Raw genomic sequence first — 23,751 nt, 5'->3', positions numbered from 1 at the left:
GGCCCAGCGTACCCCTACGTCCAAACGGATGTGGACCCTGCCATCTCCCAGCCCCCTCCCACCAAGACGGTCTGGCCAGGGGACGGACGTGTGGTGGGAGTTCCTGTTGGTCCATGCTCAGGGGCCCTGCCGGCTCCAGAAAGCCATCACTGGCCCCTCAAGCCCCTCTTGTGTCTTCCTTCTCCTCAGAGACGGGCAAGTGCCTTTCTCGGGCCAAGGCCTCACCCCAGGCCCAGCTGTCCTGCAGCAAGGTGGGCGGTGTGGAAAGCTGCTCCCTCTCTTGCCTGGCCCACACACTCTTCATGCCAGGTAACCCAAGGCTGTCCCCGGGACGGCATGGGGGGCGGGACTCCCTTCCCTGGGATCCAGCCTCTGCTCCCTGCTGTTCTCCAGGAGAGGAGCCCAACCTAGGAATGAGGACCCCCAGCCCTGGTCACTGAGTGACCCTGGGCAGCTGTCCGGTTCTGTGGGGGCCGCAGTGTCCTTCTCAAAAGTGCAGCGGCCCAACCACTTAGCCTGTAGTCGTGTAGCAGAAACGGACTGACGTGAGGGTCAGTCCTGACCTTCATTGCATTCAGTGACCCCTCCGAGGCCCCCAGGATGTACGGGTGCTGGAAGGGGGGGCACCCAGGCCCACCTCAGCCCTGGCCTCTCTACAGACTCAGACGACAGCTACAGCCTGAGCTGCGGTGTCCCGGGCCTCCAAGGCAAGACGCTACAGAAACGCAACAGCACCGGCTCCAGCACTGGGCCCAGCTGCTCAGGTAGTCCCTGGCCTGTCCACACCACACGCACCTGCGGGACCCCTTGACTTTCCGTCCAGCACCAGGCCAGGGGGAGACAGAGGGGCATGGCCCAGGGAAGGCCTCCTGGCCTGGGGCCTGCCCAGTATGGCTCAGGGTGCCAGGGAGCTAAGAGCAGGGCCAGGACCCAGAAGCAAGCAGGCTGTAAGCTGAGTCCCAGCCCAAGGGCAGTGGACCACGGAAGGGCCCTTCCGGCTCAGGGCCACGGTTCCAGAGTGGTTTAGTGACCCTAAAGTGCTATGGGTCTATGGATCTCAGATTCCATTTCAGTGAAGGGAGTCACATCTGCTTCGGCCACAAGGTTCTAAAAACTCCCAGAGTCGGCGCTCCCCTGGGAGACCACCCACCCGCCCCACCGCCCCCCAGGAGTACTGGAGGCACGCACACTCCCATGCACCTCGGGACACAGCCAGCTCCCCTGCCAGCAGGAGGTCGTGCTTCACAGCTTCTCCTGTTCAAGATGCTGGATTCAATGATATGCTTAAGACGTACAGGATGTAATCCTGAGCTTCTGTGACTATAGGACTCTTTGGTCCAAGGGTCTGCTCTGCTCTTGGAAGGAATCAGCGGCTCTGGCATCTGTATCATTGCAAATCCCCTTCCCTTCCTTGCTTCCCTCTCTCGTCCGTGCTGCCCCTTTTCCTGAAAGCACCAGCCGCATAAAGTAGCTCTGGTGATGGGGGAGAAGGCAGGAGGCTTGCCCTTCCTCCTCCACCGACCGCTGGCTGGATGGCCCCTGGGGCGAGCATGACCCCACCGTCCACCCTTGCACCTTTTACAGGGAGAGAAACAAGGCGGCAGAGGTCCCCACCCACGGCTCCCAGTGGGTTTGTCCCCCTGGCAGCCCCCTCACACTCAGGCACTCCCTCCGCAGCCCCCGGCCCCACCACCTCCCTGCCCAAGGGAGAGGCCGCCACCTGGGGGGATTTGGACTTTCCCCAGGTGCCCCTGCCACCCTCATCAGGCAGAAGGCCCGGTTCAAGATTCGCGATGCCAAGTGCCACCTGTGGCCCCGAAGCCGGGAGCCGGCAAAGGAGGCCCTGAGGCAGCTGCTGGGTGAGTGGGCCGCCCCGGCACCGCCCACACGGGGGCGGGGGAGGCCCCCAGGCCTGGGGCCGGGAGCCCAGCGTCCAGCGGGACTGGGTTTCCAGGGGTAGGGGCCTCTCTTCGTCCTCACCACCGTGGTCCCTTAGCCCCAGGAGCCGCGCCTGGTGGACCATAGACAGTGGTGGTGTCCCTGGGGAAGAAAGCCAGCATTTGAGTGGAAAAGCATCCCTGGGGTCCATCGGCCCGCCTCACTCAGGGTTAAATGAGCTCCCCCAGAGCAAGGGCTTTCCGCGCAGCGTGGTCGTGTCCAAACGGGAGGAACCCCGGGCTCACTCAGCGGCTCTCTCTAGAACGAGGGTGGCCCAGAAGGGTGTTCCAGCCTGGGGGAGAGCCTGGGGGAACGGACCAGGAGGAAAGCATGCCCGCTCTGTTTCCACGAAGATTCCCGAACACCTTAGGGTTCCTCCTCAAACCTGACAAAGCTCGGCACCCAGCAGGCCTAACCTGGGCCAAGCGGCCCCGAGCTGGAGCCGCATGGCTTTGCTAAGGAAGATGCACGAAGTGCCTCACGTGCAGCGGTGTGATGGCCTCGGGAGGGCTGGGTGCAGGGCCTGGCTCAGCCCCCCCAGCCCCTCTTGAGACCTGGCCTTCTCCAGCCTCAGTTTCCCCGTCTGCACATGAACTCTGAGGCAGGGCAGGACCCTGGCCACCAGCAGTCTGTGTGCAGGGTGAGGTAGGACCGTGCTCCCCGCCCCGTGCCACCTTTGCCACAGTGGCCCCTTCCTTGTCCAGAAAACTGCCACGTGACCTTTGTGACCCTCAAGTGTGACTCCTCCAAGAAGAGGCGCCGTGGCCGAAAGTCCCCATCCAAGGAGGTGACCCACATCACTGCAGAGTTCGAGGTTGAGACAAAGATGGAAGAGGCCTCAGGTGGGTGAGGAGTCCCCGCAGGAGGTGCTGAGGGCCTCAGCGAGGACAGAGGACTGGGAAGTCTGCTGGGCATGAAGCCAGGCTCCCACTCAAGCCACGGCTACCGGAGGTGGAGGCCAGCCAGGCAGGCGGGGCACCTGGCAGGGCTCAGGGCCGGGCCCTCAGAGCAGCTGCCCAGCCCAGGGTGGAAGAGGAGGCCCGGGGCCGCGAGAGGAGTGGGGCTGGGGCCCGCAGTGACAGCCACGGGCCTCTCCCCACTGCTCCACGCCCTCACCAGGGCCTGGAAGGGCCCATGCCTGCAGCCTCCCCAGGCTTGGACCGTTGGGCCAAGGACCTGTCTTTGCCAGGTTCCAGCAGGGGCCTTGTGGGATGCTGGCTCGTGTTTCACACCAGCAGTTCCCTCTGGGCTGTAAATGAGAGCTGAGGTGAGCTGTGTCCTGGGCAGGGGACGTGTTGCAGTGGCAGAGGCCGGGCTTCTACTCAGATCTGCTGCGGGGCCCTTGAGCGGCTCATACCTCTTGGAGCCTCGGTCTCCTGGAGCCTCAGTCTCCTGCTGGCACACATTTGCAGCAAGGGCGCCTCGGCCCGGGGCCGCTGCGGGAAGGCTCTGAGCAGAGGCGCGGCCCAGCGCAGCGCCTGGCAGGGCAGCCTGGCGGAGAGACAGCTCGCAGCGGCGGGGCGGGGGGTCGCGAGCTCGGGTCTCGCCCGCCCCTGCAGACACCTGCGAGGCCGAGTGCGTGCGGAGGCGAGTGGAACAGAGCCTGCAGGCCGCCGTCAAGACTCTGCGCAAGTCCGTCAGCCGGCAGCACTTCTCCGTCCAGGTCGCAGGCACTGAGTACGAGGTGGCCCAGCGGCCGGCCAAGGCCCTGGAGGGCCAGGGGACGTGTGGCACAGGCCAGGTGCTGCAGGACGGCAAATGCGGTGAGTCCCTGCCCTCAGCCACTCCAGTGTCGCCCTGCAGACTTTCTCTGTCCTTCCTTCCGTGTGGGCCCAGGTAAAGAGCCCACGGGAGACAGACACGTCAGGCCAGGACGGGGAGACAAGGAGGCCTGCCGGGGAGAAGTGCCGTAGCACTTAGACATGACGGCTGGCATTAAAGAGTGTTCCCCTGGCGCCGGGACCGAGTATACGTGTGACCCTGCCCGCGGTCCTGAGGAGGGGCGGGACAGCAAGGCCCCAGCCGAGGGGTGTGAGGGGCATGGGACCAGTCCGTGTGGCTCGAGAAGCCTTCCCAGCAGAGACATGTGGGAGCTGAGGGCAGAGGGGGAGCAGAGTGAAGATGCCCGGGAGGCTGAGGGCCCCCCGGCGGGGCGGGGGTGGTGCTGCCAGGCGCAGGGAAGGCCAGGCCACCGCAGGGGCCGTGGGCAGGGCGGCCAGGTCCAGTGAACGAGGCTGGGGACCTGACCGGCCCCCATCCAGAGGGGGCGGGTTTAGAGACAGCCCCCGGTGGCTCAGAGGTGAACTTGACAGAGTCCTGGTTCTAGTGGGGTTGACGGTTACGTGGGAGAGAAGGCAGGCAGCCACCGGGTGAGCGTATCCACAGGCCAGATGAGGGCTTGCTGGCCCCAGTGCTGCCCTGGGCGCGCTGGGAAGTACTGGCCCGCGCTGAGCCGGCAACAGCCTCATTCGCCCTCTGCCGTGGGAAGGCCAAGTGGGGAGCAGCAGAGCGGAGACCTAGCCAGAGATGGTAGAGCCTGGAACCAGGGGCAGCAGGAGAGGCAGACAAGGAAGAGAGAAATTGTGAGCACGCTTTGGGGAGGGAGGCAAGGGAGGAGGCTTCAAGGACAACTCCAAGGGTTCCGGCCACTTGGGCAGAGATGGCATTGTTTTCAGATCTGGGAGAAACTTGGGGGAGGGGGCTGGCGGAGGCGGGGGTCCCAGCTGTCCTTGTTAGTCTGAGACGCTCGTTGAGTTGTCCTGGTGAAGGCGCTGACTAGGTTGGAGCCACAGATCTGGAGCACAGAGTGTAGCCTGGGCCGGAGACACAGGCTGGGAGCCGCTGGAGAGGAGGTGGGATTTAGGAGTGGCGGGAGGGGCGGTGGAGTGGACACAGCGCCGTTTCCCCGCAAGGGGGGAGGGGGAGGGACTCGAGGATGTCATTCTTTTATTTTCAACCACTTATTTTGAAACCGTTTCAAACTTTCAGAAACACTGCCAGACAGAACAAAGAACTTCCGTATTTTCTTCATGCAGATCCCCCCACTGCGATGTCTTACAGCATTTGCGCCGTCATGCTTTCCCGTGCGTGTGGCGCGCTTGTGTGCCTTTACATCACCTGCTAAATTCCACCAACTCTTCCGACAGCATCCCTTTCCTCTCCGTGTTGTGTCTAGTGGTCATGTCTCCAGAATCCTTCATCTGGAGCAGTTCCTGGCTCTTCCCCTGCCTCTCCTGTCCTGCCCCCGGCTGGCCCTAAGTTCTGTAAGGTGACCCTCAGCTGCGTCTGGTGTTTCCTGGTGACCAGACTCAGGGCCTGCGTTCTTGGCAGGAAAACCACGCTCCACGTCTGCTCTTCAGCGGCCCCGTCAGGAGGCACAGGGTATTGCCCTGGTCCACCACTTGTTCCTCCACCTTAATTCACCATTTTCCCTCTGCAATCGATTAGGATTTCATGGGGATGTATTGCAGTGTGCACCGACACCCCGCTCCCCATCAAACTACCATCCACTCGCTGACAGCCGCCAAATTAGCCACCTCTACAATTGTTGTCAAGCCGTGTTCTCTACTTCTATCATCCCTCCTGCATTTATTAGCGTTCTAGTGCAAGAGAGAGCTTTCCCTTCTCCCACATGTTGGCATGTATCTATATATCTATGCATTTATGTCAGTGTGGACTCACAGATTCCTCACTGGCTTGTAATCCACTCCTAAGGTGGCTTAGTTCGGTGCTCAGATCGTCCCCGCTTCAGCCAGTGGGCGCGCCATCAGCTCGGCCCCTGTGTCCTTTCGACATGGCTCCATCACTCGCTGAGTGTCCGGCACTAAAGATGTTTCAGACTCAGCTTGTGCTTCCCCTGCCTTGGAATCAGCCAAAACTCCAAGGACCCGTGTTCCTTTTAGAGGAGGAGAGTATGTAGAAAGCGAGAGCTGAGGTACTCATTGCTACTGGAGTGTCACTGCCCTCTCATTGGACAGAACTAGAAAGTATAGGTATGCATATATTACATGGAGACCTATGTACCTATGCTATTCCTGTAGCTCTGTGTGTGTGTGTGTGTGTGTGTGTGTGTGTGTTATAAAACCATGAGTTCCTACTAGTACCTCCAATTCAGTACCTCAGTATTCATTCTAACTTTTTTTCATGTTATTTTTCCATGTTTCTAAATATCTTGTCCCATGACGCATTCAGCTCCCTTTCTCCTCGTTTTCTGTCAGTTCCCTTACTCACTCATCAGTTTTGCTTACATGGCCAATGCAGCTGACCACACCGGCTCTCCTCAGCCCAGCACCTCTGTCCTCAGACCCCAGGCCCCTCGTGGCCAATGCAGCCGCGACCGCACCGGCTCTCCTCAGCCCAGCACCTCTGTCCTCAGACCCCAGGCCCCTCGTGGCCAATGCAGCCGTGACCACACCGGCTCTCCTCAGCCCAGCACCTCTGTATCCCCAGACCCCAGGCCCCTCGTGGCCAATGCAGCCGACCACACCGGCTCTCCTCAGCCCAGCACCTCTGTATCCCCAGACCCCAGGCCCCTGTCACTCCCCCAGCCCCTCTGCACCTGAGCCCCACGTCCTCAGGTGCCAGCTCCGCCACACGGGGAAGGAAGGGGGAGCCGGCAGGGGAGCGTGGTTTGGATGAAGTTGACTGTGGGGCATCTAGGAGGCCGTTGGTACACAGGCCGAGGGCCCAGGGCTGGAGGGCAGCATGTGGAGCAGAGAGGGGACGAAAGTCCCTGCAGAGACACTTACAAGAGGGCTGAGGCGAGGGGTCTGCAGGGGACCCTGAGTGGCAGCAGCCAGGAGGGCGCATGAGACCAGGACAGGGTCCTCACAGATGACCACCGCCTGGCTCCTCTGGGATGGGTCTGGGCCCCTCTGTGCCCCTGGAGCCACAGGGGCGAGAGCTGGGCCCTATGTGGAAGGACAGAGCCTGGGCTTGAGGCATCAGCAGACAGACGGCCAGACCGCCTGGCCGCATCTCCCCACCTCTGCCCCCAGCAGTCTCTCCACGTTGCCTCCGCAGTGGCCTGCGGGCCTGGCACCTACTTCAGCGGAGAGCCAGGCCGGTGTGTGCCGTGCACGCCGGGGACCTACCAGGACGGGAACGGTCAGCTCAGCTGCACGCCGTGCCCCAGCAGCGACGGGCTCGGCCTGGCCGGCGCCCGCAACGTATCCGAGTGTGGAGGCGAGTAGGGGCCCTCCCTGCAAAGAGGAGCCGGGGGTGGGGGAACAGGGCACCTCCCGTCTCCACCGAGGTTCCCAAGGCAAAGGCCCGGGTGCCTCGTGGTCTTTTGTAAAGCTCTTTGCCGTTTCCAGAGCCTGTCAGGACTTCCACGCAGCTGCACTTACAAAGTGCGTTGCAGACCCACAGTGCATGTGTCAGAGTGCATGGCAGTGAGCCGGCACTGGGCTGCACTTGGTGCCTTTAAAACTGCACCATGCAGGTTGGAAAGGACTTTACAGTTTACCACTTGCTCATTTACAGGTCAGCTTATAGCGGAGGTACGTAGTGCTTTATAGTTGACCAAACACGTGACACCTCATGGGGCACCCATCCTTGCCGAAATGCTTTGTGGCGTGCGGCCGGATACTTGGGGGAGAACTGTGCTCTACACAGAGAACTTTACAGTTGGCCTGTGGGTGGTTTGCAGAGCGCTTTTTCAACTTACCGAGCACAATTTGGTTTGCAAAGAGCTTTTCCATTTACTTACCCCCACTTAACCTCATCTGTGAAATGGGCTTGTAGCCTTCCCCCCATCAGCCTCCCTTCCCGGGCCACTGTGGGGCTCACCCAAGAGAATGGATGGGGAAAGGTGTGCTGGTGAGTGGTACCCTTAGGGTGGCAGAGACCTCCAGCCTTCTCTGGGGGACAGAAAAGATCAGAGCCCAGCCCTGAGTCCCTGCAGACTGGCCCCTGTCCCCTCCAGGAGTGTGGTCTGTGCCCCAGGGGAGGTAGTACCTGTCAGAGAGCACAGAGAGGCCACTGGGGGAGCAGAGAATTCCAGGGTCGGGGCTGAGAAGGCACTAAACCCATGCCTTGCTCAGCGCCGGAATACCCTCTACATCCTGACATCTTGCTAGAACGTGTTGTCTCCTCCCTTTGTCCTAGCTGTGCCCTAAGGACCTCACAGAACCCCCTCCCTCCGCTCAGGCCCAGCCAGGCAGATAGACAAGGCAGCATCAGCCTGGAGCTTAAGAGCCCCAGGTCCTCATGTGAAGACGGTGTGGCCCGCCCCCTGGGCAGAGCCCCCTAAATAAATGGCCTCCATGACCTCCCACCTCCACATGTGGTGTCCACACTTCTCAGCTCTGGAGCAAGGCCACTTCTCAGCCCACGACCCTTCTAGCTGGTGGGAGGAGAAAAGCCAGGCCTGACCAAGCCCACACAGTGCACTCCTCCCCCACGACCCCCTGCCTTGGTGCCTTGGTGCCTTTTCCAGGACAGGTGAGGGCTGAGCTGAGCGCCGCGCCTGGACCGAGGCGCCCTGCCCCACAGCCTGAGCCGTGACCTCTGACTTGCAGGCCAGTGCTCTCCAGGCTTCTTCTCCACCGACGGCTTCAGGCCCTGCCAGGCCTGCCCCGTGGGCACGTACCAGCCTGAGCCTGGGCGCACGGGCTGCTTCCCCTGTGGAGGGGGACTGCTTACCAAGCACGAGGGCACAGCCGCCTTCCAAGACTGTGAGGCCAAAGGTGAGGACTCCCCCACCCACCCCTCCGCTCAGGGTCAGTTTCCCTAGATGCCCCTCATTTCCTGCCCTGGCAAACCTCCACGGTCAGAGGAGGAGCCTGGAGCCTCAAGCAGTGGACGCTGGTGACGAGCTCTATGCTGCACACAAGGACAGGGACGGCGGGGGTCCAGCACAGGCCTGCCTGAGGGCTCGGATGAGAGAGCCAGGCAGGCGCTGAGGCTCCAGCCTGGAGCTCTGAGCCCCCAGCCGCCAGCTCCTCAAGACACTGGGGAGGCTTTGAGCGGCACTGGGAGGAAGGTTGGGAGGGGAGGAAGGTGAGGAGGGGCAGTGGGGTGAGGTCAGAGGTCAGAGGTCATCAGGGCTGCCCGGGCCCTGCAGTGCGGCCCCTCCTCCCCTCCACACCACCGAAGCTGCACCGCCGCCCCAGGCTCGACTCTCCACGGAGGGACAGTCCTCCCCACCTGCTGATGGCCCGACATACAGACTCTGAATCTCCCCCAGCTCTCCAGCCCACCTCCCCCGGCTCCTGCCAGGTTTTCCCCCCTTTACCGTTAGCCTCGCAGAAGGAGTGTCTGGACTCCACTTCCTCTCCTCTCATTCTCTCCGAATCCCCACCAGCCAGTCCAAGTGTCACCGCACTACACCCGCCCAGCGTTTGCTCCCATCAAGGTGGGCCCACAGGGTCCCTGAGTTGCTGGAGCCCAAGTCAGTTCTGTCCGCGTCTCCCGAGACTGGGACGTGGCCCCCTTGGGGTGCTCTTCCTGCCGCTTCTCCGCCTGGGCCCCAGGCCCCGCTCAGCCTCCCCCAGCCCCGCCCCCAAGTGCTGGGCCGTCCCAGGCCCCTTGCACGCGCTGCTCTTGAGTCTGGATAAACTCATCTGCTCGCTTTAGGTAGCATCTCTGCACGGGTGCCGCCAGCTTGTTTCCCATCCAGCCTCTCCCCTGAACTGGACTCTGCCCTCCCGCCAGGCCACAGCTCCACATCGTATCTAACAAGCATCTCAGATTCCACAGGCCCAGGCTCCCCTCCGGTGCACGGTGGCTCTTCCTGCCAGGTGCTCACGGGAGCCTTGGCGTCACTCTAAGTGCTCTTTCCCCCTCACCTCACACCCCGTCTGTCCGCAGCCCCTGCAGCTCTAGCTTCTAAACAGCCCGACTGCGCCTCCCCTGGCGGTCCAGTCGTTAAGACTCCACACTCCCACTGCCGGGGGCACGGGTTCGATCCCTGGTCGGGGAACTAAGATCCTGCATGCCGCGCAGCGCAGCCAAAAATAAAATAAAATAAAAAATAAACAGACGCAGAGTGACCCTGACCCAGGCCACCGCCACCCCTCCCCGATGGCCCTGGCCTGGCCTGCCTGGGCCTCCGCCCCCCCCCTCCCCCAGAGCCCACTCCCAGTGCAGCAGCCGGGGACACGGGGCAGCTCCAGGTGGCCTTCCTCTCTCAGAGGAAAGCCCAGCCCTCACCGTGGCCCCTGACCTCTGCTCCGGCCACAGCTGGCACAGACACGGCCCACCTCCGGGCCAGCTCCGCACTCTTCGGGTATCCACGCAGGTCCCCTCGGTGCCGCCTTCCCTCGCCTCCCTCCACAGCCGGCCCTACGGCATCTCACTTTCCGTTTATTATCCCCAGTGGAGGGACAGACGGGCATTCCACGCAGCCGGAGTACGATGTTGGCCCCGGGGCACAGCTCGGTCTGCCTGGCTCGCTGCTCAGAACCTGTGGTCCACAGCACACCCTGCACTGTTGCGGGCAGGGGCAGGGAGCAGAGGGGTCGGCCACTCAGGGACTGGGCGTGGGTGGTGGAAGGTTTCCGGGCAATGGGGAGGGGCCTTGAACTCTGTGCTGAGTCAGCCCTCAAGGGCAGGGAGCCCCGGGGAGAATGCCGCCTGCCCTTTCCCACCGGTCCCCCCCCACCACAGTGCACTGCTCCCCCGGCCACCACTACAATACCACCACCCACCGGTGCATCCGCTGCCCTGTCGGCACCTACCAGCCCGAGTTTGGCCAGAACCACTGCATCACCTGTCCTGGCAACACCAGCACAGACTTCGACGGCTCCACCAACATCACACACTGCAAAAGTAGGTGCTGCTTTTCCCACGGCCGAGGAGCTGCGGGTGCTGGGAGGGGACTGGGGGCAGGTTGTGAGGGCAGGGTGAGCCCTGACCTCAGGTCGTGTCCGCGGTGACACGGACCGGGAGGCCGGTGACTCCTCCCTGGCCCGTCACATCCGCACATGCGCTCGGTGGGACACTGTGGTGCGGAGGGTGCGGCCGGCTTGGCCGGCCCCCTGCGCTCCACGGAGCGACCTGATCGTGCCGTCGTTGGTCGGTTCCCATGGCTCACCTGAGCCTCAGTGCCGGGCCAGGCCCCACTCCACTCCAGGCTCTGGGTCTGCGGAGGGAAAAGTCAGGGCCCATGCCAAGGAGGCTTGTGGGGCAGCTGCCCGCGCCAGACGCTGCAGCTCTGAAGGCGCAGGATGCTCGGGGTGTACCAAGGGTGCCGGCGGAAGAGGGAGACCAGACGGCCACCCTGTGTCTGTAGGAAGCCCCGTTTCAGCCAAAAGAAACGTGGCAGCGTAAGACAATCTGGGAAATAGGTCATCTCCGAGCCTCTCACCAGCAAGCCATCTGGGCCTAACCCAGAGGGTGCTGTCTTTAGGGATCTCTCATTCACTGTTCAGAGCCCTTTAGGGCATACGTTCTGGTATTTTACCCTTTCCCTAATCACTTTCCAGCCAGTGACTCCTTTCCTGGGCTACTGGTCATGTTTGGAACAGCCTGATGGCCCGTGAAGGAGATTTAATCCTCAACGTGGACGCCATCCCCTCTTCCCCGGGCTGCCCCAGCTGGGCTCGCGGCCTCCTGCGGCAGCTCAGCATAGGCAGGGTTTTAAGTGTTTAAACGTCCTAATGAGGAAAAGTGGGGGGAAAGTGGGAGGGAAGCTTCTGGAATGATAAGGTGAAAATGAAATGTTTCCCAGAAATTTTGATGTGAGGAGATCTTTAAATGAAAATCTGTGAGAAAATTATGTATATTTAGTATTTACACTCAGTTTTCTTTGCATAACTTCCTTTATGCAGTTAACCTAGGAACCGTTTAGCTCATAAAAAAAGTCACGTTTGGCCTCTTTGAGGATGCACGGCTTAGCTAGACTTGCAAAGGTGGGGAAGCATATCTCTTGCTGGTCCCTGAGCCTGCCTGCTCCCTGGGGAGGGCCATACCTGGTTCCTGGCGGGCACTCAGGGGATGTTGAACAAAGGGTTGCACAGACGAGTGAGTGGAGAGAAAGGGGACGTTGGGGCACACTTGGCCTTGGCTGAGACACGGAGGAGAGCATGGGCTGGCAGCGGCGGGGGCATGGACGTGCCTGCCGGCGGGGCGAGCAGCTCCAGGCAGGAGGCCAGGACGAGGCCCGGCCGCGGAGGTCCAGGTGAGGCAGCCCAGGAAGGAGGCACCCGGGGCTGGGCCTCCGAGAACCAACACGGAACGAGGACCCGCCCCCCGCTGAGGGGTCCCCGAGGGAAGACCGGCCTGGAGCCTGGCCTGCTGGCGAGGAGGACCGGGTAGAGGGGGGCCAAAGAGGGGGCAGAGCACCTACCAGCCCTGCCCTGGGCCGCCAAGGCTGCTGAGGGCCAGCCGGGCCTGACCAGGGCACGGGCCGTGGTGCCCACAGACCAGCACTGCGGCGGCGAGCTTGGCGACTACACGGGCTACATCGAGTCCCCCAACTACCCTGGCGACTACCCGGCCAATGCCGAGTGCGTGTGGCACATCTCGCCGCCCCCCAAGCGCAGGATCCTCATCGTGGTCCCCGAGATCTTCCTGCCCATCGAGGACGGGTGTGGCGACGTCCTGGTCATGAGGAAGAGCGGTACGTGCCGTCCAGGGGGGAGGCCTCAACCACACGCCCACCCTTCCCCCGCGGCACAGCTCTGCGGGGCACTCACCTCTGACCCCAGGGGCTGGGCTTTCCGGAGCTGTGTGGAAAGGTCCGGAGAGCTTAGGGTGTGTCCTAAGTGTGGGAATCAGGACCTGGTCAGGTGTGGTCTCGATGCTGACCACAAGCCAGTCTCTCCCATTTCTCCCGCATCCTGCCACACCGCCCAGGGTGAGCCTCCAGGAGCACCCCCTGCCCTGCAGGGCCTCTTCCCCACTCTGTGCTTGGAGGGGTGGTGAAGGGCCAGCCTGTGCACTCACACAGGGCGCCGCTCCCCTGCTCTGTGAGCTGCAGCCTCCCAGCTCCCCAGCCCAATGGGGCCTCTGGGTGAGACTTTGATCGATGGGCCAGCCCCTTAGCAGTGGGTGGGCACAAGCGCCTGCCCAAATGGCCACGGCAGCGAGAAAGGTGGGGAGCCCTGAGACCCCCCCAGGGACTGGGTAGAACCCCTTATGGCCTGTGCCTCGGCTGGGGACCTTGCTGCTGTGCTAAGGCCGCAGTGCCCCCAGGGAGCAAGCTCCAGGTCAGAATGTTAGGGAAGAAGGAGGGGGACAAGACAGACACAAAAATGTGTCCACCCACCGGGGCCTGGGGTGAGTCTGATACACAGAGACCAGCCAGAGGAGCAGGAGAGTGGGGGGGACGGGGGAGGGGGAGGGCCTCGTCCACCATGTGCCGCATTGTTACCCGGTGCCTGCACCGCCCACTCAGTGTAGCTGACGAGCAGGAAATGGCCCCCAGTGTGTGAATGGGAGGCCTGGGAGGCCAGGAAGGGCAAGGTACCCGGCCAGCGTCCTACAGCCAGTCAGAGCCCAGCCCAGGACCATCCCCCGCCCATTCCCATCACCAGCCTCCCTAGTCCACATCTTCCCCTCCACTGTCTGTCCACAGAGCTGAGCTCTAGGGAGGCCAGCCTCTCCCACCTCGAGGACACCTCAGGAAAGTTCCCCCAGGGAGCAGTGAGGAAGTGGGGCACCCTTTGGCCAGCCCCAGGCACCCCAGGGGTCAGCAGGCTCACCCTTGTTCATCTGCTCACCGGGAGAGGAGACTGACCCCCCCCACCCCAGCCCCGGCTCTGTGCTGGGTGCAGGCGTGAGCTCTGTCCTTGAGGAGCAGTTGGCAGGGAGACAGTGACAACCCTATAGAGAAGGGCTGCTGTAGTACAGTGTTCACAGAGCAGAGAGGAGACAGAGTAGGGTGGGGGTGGAGCAGTCAGGGAGGCTTCCTGGAGGAGGAGGCACAGAAACTTGTCTCCGAGGGACAAGTAGTAACTGGGGCTTAGGGTCGGGAAGGGCGTTTGGGGCCGAGGGAACAAGTGCGGGGACTGGAGAGCTGGAGTGTTTGGGGGACTGGGTGCTGTGGGTGCTGGATGGCTGACTGAGTGGGGAGGCCACAGGCCTGGGGCAGGAGGTCAGGGACCCGGTAAGGAGCTGTGGATCTGGGGCAGCTCAACCATGACGTGCCTCCGCCCCCTGCCCCGCCCCCAGCCTCACCCACCTCTGTCACCACCTATGAGACCTGCCAGACCTACGAGAGGCCCATCGCCTTCACCTCCCGCTCCAGGAAGCTCTGGATCCAGTTCAAATCCAATGAAGGCAACAGCGGCAAAGGGTTCCAAGTACCTTATGTCACCTACGATGGTGAGTGTGGCCCCACTGCACACCCAGGCTGGCCCTGGGGACACAGAAACAAATCACACCTCCCCGTCCTCAGGGAACTCCAGCCTTGGGGGACTGTGGGGTCCAGACAGGCCCATAAGGGGGACAGGGTGGTACAGATGAGGGACCTATTAGTGGTGTCTGTGGGCCCCAGAGGGAGGTGCTACCCGAGCAGGGTTTTGAGGGTTGTATAGGGGTTTTCTAGCTAGTCAAACCTGGAGGAGACCAGTGTGGGTGGAGGAGACAAAGGCACGCAGTCTGAAGCCCTGGGGGAGGGCCGAGGCTGACGGTAGCAGGAGGCAGGAGGGACTTTCGCCTTCAGACTCTACCCTTACCTTCCTCCCTTCCCCACCGGTGGCCTTCGCAGAGGACTACCAGAAGTTAATAGAAGATATCGTCCGCGACGGACGGCTCTACGCCTCGGAGAATCACCAGGAAATTTTGAAAGTGAGTGAGCTTCCCTATGGGAAGGGATCGTATAATCCTGGGATGGTGGCCTGTGATGATCCAGGGCCATCCCTGCCCCCAGCCCCGACCCCAGCCCTGCACAGAAGTGAGGAGAGGAGAGTGATAACAGGAGAAGAGAAGGTGATGGGAGCAGGTGGCCAGGGGCAGGGCTGGTCCAGTGCATGTGTCCTTCTAGGCCAGGACCTGCTGACGTGCCCGTGGGCAGGTTCCTTATGAGATCTTGGCCTCACTTTCCTCATCTGTGAAATGGGGAGAGCTCGACAGCGTGGTCTCTTAAAATCAGGAGACTCCTCCGCTGCCTTTGGGACTCACTCCCTCCTCATCCCGCCCACGTCCTGAGAAGTAGAGCCACCTAGTCATCCGGGGGCTGTAGCCGTCACACGCGGGCACAGGCTGGGTCAGGGCCCAGGTTGTCACCATGAGGAGCCAGACTCAGGGATCTGCTTGGGCTCTGGGGATCGGGCCCCGGCCCAGCCCTGGGCAGACAGCACCCCCAGCCTGGGAGCCGAGGGTGGCGTGGAGGGTAAGAGCGGGGCCGGCCAGTCCCTCGCTAACTTCTGCTCCAGCTGCCACCTCCCAGCTGGGTGTCTGAGGCAAGCTGTCTGAGCCCCGCCTCGTGTCTGAGAAACCGGGATGGCTCACAGAGTCTCCGAGCCCAAGCCTGGAGCACTCCTGCACACAGTAGGCAGTTTGTAAGCCAAGAGGTTTGCCCCCTGCTGCCCTACCCAGATGATACCTGGGGATCTCGGGGCACGAAGCCCCTCGTCACCCTCCTCAGGTACCTGTCTGTTTAGTGGGAACCAGAGGGTCGTCCTGGCCTCTCCGACTCTGTCCTGTTGACAGTGCCTGACTCTCTCGTCCTCGCCCCGGCCCTCTGTCCTCAGCTCCACCCTGAAGCTGGGAGCATCTTTTCAGAGCTAGAAGTGTTCCCATCTCTTAGGACCAAGCCTTGGCCAGCGAGGCCCAGCCTGGCACAGCTACCACCTGCCTCCACGGCGGCTCTCAGGCCTCCGCTCCCCACCTCACTGGCCACGGCCTCCCAGGAACGCTCGCCCCATCCTCTCCTCAGTGGACGTCCTCCCGTCCCTGCTGCTTTCAGCCCAGGCGTCCCATCCTCTGGGCCTCCCTAGCCAGGTTGCGCTCTGAGGGCCCCAGGTGGCCCCCCTTCTTGGCCGTCAGGCCTGCAGTTTAGGTTTGTCCTGTGATTATTTGGCCCCCGTCCCCCCACCATGGGGAAGGAACCACAGGGCTTCCCCCTCAGCACTCTCCCCGGCACCTGGCACAGCGCCCAGCACGTGGGAGGAACTCCACCAGTGTCTCCAAGGGCATGGGTGCATGTGTACACATGGGAGAGGGAGTGCGTGTGTGTGTGTGTGTGTGCGTGCACGTGTGCGTGCGTGTGCCCGCTCACACATGCCGGGACGAGTCACACCCCAAGACGGCTGCTTGAGACGATGAGCTCGTGGGGCAGGAAGCACGCGGTGCGGTGGCTGCCGGTCACTGGAGGTTCTCCTCCAGGGCGGCATCGCCCCACTTTACAGATGATGGCCCTGGGCTCTGAGAGGGTGCCCAGCTGGTGAGTGACGGCGCCTGAGTGTGGGCCGCCTGGACCCTCGCGGCACCCCTGGGCCAGGCTCTTGGCTCTCAGGACTGCACTTCCTCTTCCGCCCAGCCCTAAGAGGAGGGATCATCACCCCGTCATTCAGATGAATAATTCAAGTTCAGAGCAGCAGGGCCATTTTCCCAGGGCTAAGGCACTAGGGAGGAGATGGTGCAGCTGCGGTTTCCAGTCCGGCCTATTGGCCTCCAAAGCCTTGCTGTCTACTCCGTGTGCTCTGGTTTTCAACTTGGGGGGTTTGGCTGTTGTGTTTTTGCAGCGCACCCTTTTAAGATAAAATGTGACTGGAACTCCAAGAGTTAAAACGAATAGACTATTAAAAAACCAATTAGGCTATTAAAACCGAAAAAGTATTCGCGGCAAAGCGTCTGTAGGGTCCTAAAACACACCAGCCAGCCCAGCCTCTTCCCCCTTCCCCCATCCCTGCAGACACCCTCAGGCCCCTCCAGGGCGCCGGGCATGGCAGAGGCGAGCGGCCAGGGCCCTCCAGCCTGGCCCCAGGCCCCTCACCCTGGCCTCACATGTCTCGCAGGACAAGAAGCTGATCAAGGCCCTCTTCGACGTGTTGGCGCATCCCCAGAACTACTTCAAGTACACAGCCCAGGAGTCCAAGGAGATGTTCCCACGGTCCTTCATCAAACTGCTACGTTCCAAGGTGTCCCGGTTCCTGCGACCCTACAAGTAACACTGGTGCGGCCGCCCTGCGTGGGGTGCTGGCTACCCGGGGAGGAGAGAGCTCCTCCCCTGCACAGTCGAAGCTACAGGCGGCTCCGTGGGCCTCCACTCTGCCTTGGGAATCACCGTGGCGTCTGCCCTTCAGGAATCGCTGGCCAGCCCGTGGCAGGCGAGACCACATATGCAGGCAGAGACCCCAGCCCGGCTGCGCTCCTCTGATGCCGCCCCCGTGGGAAAACGTTGCTTGAGGCAGCCTTTCTTGCTCCTTCCAGGACACCAATAGCGCCCTCTCCTGAGCTGGCACCAGCGGACGCCACCCGGACCCAGGACGCTCGGCCACCACCCAGGCGGGTCCCGGGCAGAGCTGACCTTTGGAGGTTGCACGCACCCTTTGCCTGGTGCTTCAGGGGAGAGAGGGGCATGGCTGCCATGTCTCAGGGGGGCTCTCAGAGGCAGAATCCAAGACAGGAGGCCAGGCCGTGGAAGCAGGGGTGGTGAAGGCTCATCTGGGGGCTGTGATAAGCCAGTGTCGATGCCGGCAGGGCGTCCACACCCGCCAGCTCCTCTGGCCGTGGGCCCAGGACACGGGCGAGTGCGGTTGGGCTCTCAGAATTCTGTGATGGGACAGAAAAGAGGTGCTGGGAGAGGAAGCTGTAGATTTCTGCTTTCCCGTGATAGAGCATCTAATTAAGTACTGTGTGTATATGAATATAAAGGTAAAGATAAACATACTTCTATTTGCGGGTACTTTAGCAGCTGTAAATATTACCCTCCACCCCGCCTTCTCCCCGCTGTCGCTGGCTTCCCTGACTGATTAAACTGCTCCCCCAAGCACTTGCCACGTCTGTTTACAAAGGCCAGGAGCCTCCAAGACCGGGGGCGAGGCAGGTCGGCCCTGGACACGCGGTGGAGTACAAACGCTTGGGGGACTGGGCTCCACGCCCTGCCAGCATGTTGCCCTCCAGTGGAAAGCAGTGGAAAGCAGTGTCCCTTCGGACCCCTTCCTGGGGTCACAGGGCCCAGTGGTAAACTTTAGAAGGGGCCTGTGTCTGACCCGAGGCCATGACCGTGGAGTTCAAGCTGAGGACGCTTGCCACCGGAAGGCAAGGCTTTGCCCCTGTGAGCACAGGCTGTGCTGAGCACCGGGGCCCAGGGAGGAAAACGGGCCCCGGGACGGGGGGCCGCCCCCAGGCAGAGGCGGGCCGGCTGTCGGAGGCCCGGCTTCCAGTGCAGTCTTCTTTCTGCTGCACCCTGTGGCCTCCCTCTCAGGGTCGCTCTGTAAAGAAGCAAAGTCTGGAGTGTGACCGGGCTGCACCGTGTCCCACTCAGCCAGGAGCCAGGGCCTGGGATGGAGCTAGCGAGGACCTCCGACAGGCCGCGGCCTCGCCCACTGCCACGCCGCTGCTGCCACCAGCCGCGGGACACGCGGATGCTCTGTGGCTTTAGGGTTAACAGACATTTAGAATCCCAAGGAACACGGGCGAATCCTCAAACGAACTCCCGTCACCCATTCTGGTCGCCTCTAGGTGGTTTCCTCCTCGCCCCAGACCCACGCGTGCCGCTAGGGATGAGCACGCCCTTTGAGAACGGCTGTGGCGCCGAGGGCATGAGGCCTGGAGGTCCCGGGCTGGGTGGTGAACAGGTCAGGGTGGATTTTACAGTCCACAGCGGGGCTCGGCGCTCAGGAGTTCCTCACCGCCGCTACCTGCGTCCCCAGCGGCGGGTCCCCAGCTTGACTAATGCTGCCGTCATCACCTTCTCCTCCAAAATCCAACTCAAGTGGGGAGGGCACTGCACTTGGTCGGTAGCTCAGTGTCAGCTGGGGAGCCCCGTCCAGGCCACACTGCCCCTCCCCTGGTCACAGTCCTTGAAGGCCAGTCACAGTTTCCAGAAAGAGGCCTGTCCTCTGCATCAAGCCCCTGGTCCTCCAGAATCAGCCCCCAGCAATAGCTACCCAGAGGAGGGCACTGGGAAGGGTTTTTGGTTTTGGGGGTGGTTTTTAATGCTCTCAAAAAGGACTTTTTTGATCCAGAGGGGACCAGAAAGAGCTCTCATCTCTCTTGAACACTTTCTGCTGCTCCTTTGGGTGGTTTCCAGCAGTTGCCACCCACATACCCACTAACCTACCCACCCTTTCGGTGGCTCCACCCCGATCCACGGCTCTCGCCACCACTGTGGTCAGACCGTGCCCCGTGTCTCCCGGGCAGAGCAGGACGGGGCAGTGCAGATGTGGGCCCCGCACCGTCTCGAGTGCCAGGGAGCCCACAATCCAAATTCGCCAGCCGCCCACTGTCACCATCCGGCCCTCCCTCCCCAGTAAAACCACCTGCCGCGCCATCAGGGGACTCAGAGTCCAGGGGTGGGGTCTTTCCTGAACCTCGTCAGCCCTCAGCCCCATGCTGGGAACCCTGGGGGTCCCACTTATTAAACGCAGAGCTGTCGCCACTCCTTGGGGCCTGGTGGTCCCAGGAGATCTACCCGGGCAACAAAGCTTGTTTCTTCGTGTTTCCGTGTCGTGGACGCAGGTGGTAGATTGGCTGACACAAGGTGGCTATTCCACCTGGCTCCAGGTGGAGGTGGAGAGAAAAGGGAAGGCGGACAAGGACTGGCCCAGGTAGGGCCGTTATGCGGTGAGTCCTGAGGAAGGACAGAAGCCGAGACAGGAGTGCAGAAGGCCTGAGCTGCCAGGGGCTGAGCCAGAAGGAGCACATCCCACTCCTGGATGGGACGTTGGCCTTGAGCAGCCACAGACCCATCCCAGCCAGGGCCTGCCTGGCACGGACCCTCAGGGGCTAGCCAGTCGATAAACTCCAAGGAAAGGAGCTAAGCAACACATTTCTGGAAGCAAAAGCCTGCCCGCTGGCCAGGGCTGAAAGCAGGTGCCAAGGCCTGGCGACTCTGATGAGCTTGGTTCTGGCCCAGCAGAGCATCAGGCTGGGGCGACCGGAGCAGCTCTGCAGGGATGGCAGTGGAGACTGAGGGACCTCTGCCCCGTGGGCTGGGCACTTCCTGGCACACTTTGCTTCCATGGAAACGCGCCCAGGAAAGGGAAGGAGTCCTCTCAGGTCTAGTGGCCAAGCCCTCAGCGAGGGAGCGTTGAAGTCACCTCATCTGCTTCCGCGAACGAGGCTCCTTTTCCCCGATTGTGCCTTGCAGCTGCTGCGCGGTGCTGGCCCCCTCCTCCCCCGGGGCTCTCCGTTTAGGGTCAGACAGCAGGTCGCACCTGCCAGGGGTGGTGGCCTCTTTCCTCAGTCTCTCCCAGCTCTTCGCCTCTGTGGTGACAGGCTGGAGGAGGCCGTGGGGCCCGAGGTGGTGGCCTCGGGCAGCTTTCCCCCCTGCCACCCATGGGTTTGGGACATGCAGGTAGAGTAGAACTGAGACCCCAGGCCAAGAAGTTTCCAGAGGGCGATGGCCCACGGAGACCCTCTTCCCCACACCTCTTACAAACCCACCTCTCCTACCTGAACCCTCGTTCTCCCAGAAGAACAGCCAAGGTCCCCCCTCTTCCATGACAAGAGCCCCCCCCCCCCCGCCTGCTGGAGCTGGAGCAGGGGCCTAAGTGACATTTCAGGGGCTGAATAAGACTTCCAGCACCTCCGCCGCCCCAGCTGAAAACTAAGAGACTGAACTAAGTTGGGTCATTTAGCAAATGTTTGCTGAGCACCTACTGTGTGCTAGGCTCCTAGAAAGGCAGAGAGACCATAGCCCAGGGGCTGACAGGATGCCCTGAAAAGCCCTCTGGTCACAGAGATAAAGGTGATGGAGGCCTGGGTGGCAAAGCCCAGCGCTCCCGTCAGAAGGCCATCCCTCCCGCCCACGCCTCCCAGGACCCCGGGTGGGGTGCAGGGCACCTGCAGGAGGGGCAGAGCAGAGCCTGGTCACCAAGCTACACTTCAAGAAAGACACCTCGAAGGAGAAGCTGCAGCCAGCCGGACGGAGACAGAAGCACACAAGCCAAGACTGCGGACCCCGGGAGCCCAGCCAACACGCCCAGGACACCGGTCTCCGCCCTGACGCCTCGCCCGCTGCCAGCACCCGGCACGGTCAGTGCTCCAGAAGGGGGGCTCCTTTCTCGTCACCCAGGGACCGTGGCTGCTTTTGCCTCCTCTACTGCATGCTTGGGGGGTTTGTCAGCCTGGCAAACTGCATCTTATACCAAGGACCCCTTTCCTCACCAGAGATACACACGGTGGCAGCTCAGCCCTTCGGACAAGGGCAACAGCGCCGAGCCGACGTCATTCAGGCCAAAGGCAGAGGGACTCGATGTCTGGGACACTGCCCGTCGTGCAGGGGGAGGCGGAGCAAGTAGCTGCTGCTCTCCCAGGGCTGCCCCTGCCCCTCAGCACCCAAACATCCCCTGCAGCAGTGCGCCCTGAGCACTCGCTGTGCGCCAGCCACAGGGCCGGCCCCCTGGCTCCATGGAGACGGCACCAGCGGGGGCCCAGGCGACGTGGGCGTGGCCGCACACCCCCTCCTAGCAGCCTGCACGGATGGCCCCCGAGAGCAGGACCCTTTGTTTCCCTGAGGCCTCCCAGCCCCTGGATGGAGTCTCTGAAATTGTCGGTCCCCCCAAGTCTCAACAGGAAGCAATGAAGGACCAGAGTCGCCTCCCTCCACCCACCCGCCCCCCTCCAAACCCCCCGGGGCTCAGCCCCATAACATGTGCACGTGCTCAGTGCTCTCCAGGCTGGGAGGCCCAGCGACAGACCCAAGGCGAATTGTTAGGAACTCATGGAATTGGGAATCAAACCCAAGCCCCTCTAATCCCAAAGTAGGAAATGTTCCCCTGTGAAATGCTGATCACTGAATGTTACAGATTGGGAAACTCAGCAGGGCAGCCTGGCAGTGGAGGGCCCGGGGTGGGGGGACATGAAGGAGAGGGCAAGAGGGAGGAGGGGGTGTGGACCTAGTGACCTCCCCCCTCTGGAACACGTGCTAAAAGCTCATTCAGAGAAAGACGGCCTTCTGCCTTCTCCCCAGGTGGACAGGTCACTTCCATTCAAACTGAGCCTGCCCGGTACGCCGGCCATGGCTCGGCGCTCACCCTGGGGGGCTCTGGGTGCCTTGAGCCGAGGCCGGCGCACAGCCCTGCAAGATGCCAAGTGCCCCTCCCCTACCTGCCGTTCTGCCAGCTCGTCAGCGGACAGGCGTGGGGAAAAGTAGGGGAAAAAGGAAAGCTAGCTGATGCCAAGTATTTTGTATTTCAGTCCAGAGGCCACGTAGATCTGCAGGGAAACTTCTTATTCCGCTGAGCTCAAAACCTTAAACAGTCTGAGTGAGCAGACCCAGCCCATGTGGCTCCTGAAACAGGCTGTCTGAACACCACTGGGGGCGGTGCAGGGCTGGGTGGGGGACCGCAGCGCTGACCCTTGTCCTCGCAGCCTTCAGTTTGGGCTTCTGTGAAGGCGCTGGCGGTACTGTACAGGCGCTTTGGCGATCTCTCTGCCTGCAAGGATGACAAATATCAATGTAACCACATTTCTATTTTAGTTGCCTCAAATATTCAAAGTTTTGTTTTCTCCGTCATGTTCATACATATGCATGTAATTAAACATTTGTGAAAAATCACTTTAATAATAAACAGGAAATGAACTTAAATACTTCCCCTTCCTCTCATTCATCAGTGGTTAGGACAGAGGCGGTAGGGGGCGCGGAGGCCGGTGGAAAAGGTAACTGGAATCAGACCGTTTTTTCAGAAATTCCCTGGCTGTATTGAAGACTGAAAGTAAAGGAGCTACACAAAGCTTCCGGCACACAAAGCAGCAGTTTGAGACGTGCGTGTGGAGGACACCCAAAGTTAGGAAACGCGCTCCTGAATGAGCCCCCAGAAAGTGAAACTTCCGTGTCTCAAATCCCATTTCTCCTCATGACCGTCATCATGAAAGGAGAGATGTTCCTTTACACAGGTCACGGTCAGTGAGCACCGGGGCATCTGGGACCCCTGAAATTAGATGCACGATCAGTGTTCCGTGTGTGTGCGCGTGCGCGAGCCTGTGAGCACACACGCATGCGTTTCTCTGGGAATGTGGCCCATGGCTTTCATCAGATTCTCAAAGAAATCTAGAACCACAAAAAGGCTAATAGCCACTGTTCTCAGTAATGTGGAGACCCTCTGGTACCATGCACTCGACAGGAGAAAGAACAATTTTATAAATGACATTAATATCCCAAATTACACAATAAACACCAGATTTTTTTCTTGGTTTAATGAAGTGATTTAAAAGCCTAAGGAAACTTCTGGGAATGTACCCAAAAGAACTGAAAGCAGTCTCGAAGAGATATTTGTACACCCGTGTCCATAGGGGCATTATTCACGATAGTCAAAAAGTAGAAACGGGGCTTCCCTGGTGGCGCAGTGGTTGAGAGTCCGCCTGCCGATGCAAGGGACACGGGTTCGTGCCCTGGTCCGGGAAGATCCCACATGCCGCGGAGCGGCTGGGCCCGTGAGCCATGGCCGCTGAGCCTGCGCGTCTGGAACCTGTGCTCCGCAACGAGAGAGGCCACAACGGCGAGAGGCCCGCGTACCGCAAAAAAAGAAAAAAAGTAGAAACGACCCAAGTGTCCATCGATGGATGAAGAGATAAATAAAACAGCGTCTATCCATACGATGGAATATGATTCAGCCTTAAAAAGGAGTGAAGTTCTGACACGTGCTACAACATGGATGAACTTTAAAGACATTATGCTGAGGGGAATACGCCAGTCACAAAAGGACAAACACCGTATGATTCCACTTATATGAGTCCCTGGAGGAGTCAAATCCA

General features: G+C 61.3%; 1 protein-coding gene across 2 annotated transcripts in view; it reads left to right on the top strand.

Annotated features, from left to right (window-relative positions):
• SCUBE1 (signal peptide, CUB domain and EGF like domain containing 1) overlaps positions 1-17,808 on the top strand; it is a 131,293-nt gene extending 113,485 nt beyond the window's left edge. For both annotated transcript variants that reach the window (XM_029205475.1, XM_029205474.1), the window contains 12 exons: positions 190-309; positions 660-764; positions 1,746-1,859; positions 2,643-2,780; positions 3,498-3,701; positions 6,961-7,122; positions 8,460-8,627; positions 10,549-10,710; positions 12,305-12,502; positions 14,056-14,208; positions 14,594-14,673; positions 16,845-17,808. In XM_029205475.1, coding sequence (XP_029061308.1) covers positions 190-309; positions 660-764; positions 1,746-1,859; positions 2,643-2,780; positions 3,498-3,701; positions 6,961-7,122; positions 8,460-8,627; positions 10,549-10,710; positions 12,305-12,502; positions 14,056-14,208; positions 14,594-14,673; positions 16,845-16,997 — 1,757 coding nt within the window. In that variant the 3' untranslated portion in view covers positions 16,998-17,808. The remainder of the gene's footprint in view (positions 1-189; positions 310-659; positions 765-1,745; positions 1,860-2,642; positions 2,781-3,497; positions 3,702-6,960; positions 7,123-8,459; positions 8,628-10,548; positions 10,711-12,304; positions 12,503-14,055; positions 14,209-14,593; positions 14,674-16,844) is intronic.
• Positions 17,809-23,751: the final 5,943 nt, after the last annotated feature.

The sequence above is a fragment of the Monodon monoceros genome, unplaced genomic scaffold (assembly GCF_005190385.1).
Source record: "Monodon monoceros isolate NGI ecotype Baffin Bay Population unplaced genomic scaffold, NGI_Narwhal_1 Super_Scaffold_6, whole genome shotgun sequence".
Lineage (NCBI taxonomy): Eukaryota > Metazoa > Chordata > Mammalia > Artiodactyla > Monodontidae > Monodon > Monodon monoceros.
This window is presented reverse-complemented; position numbering and strand designations above follow the sequence as displayed.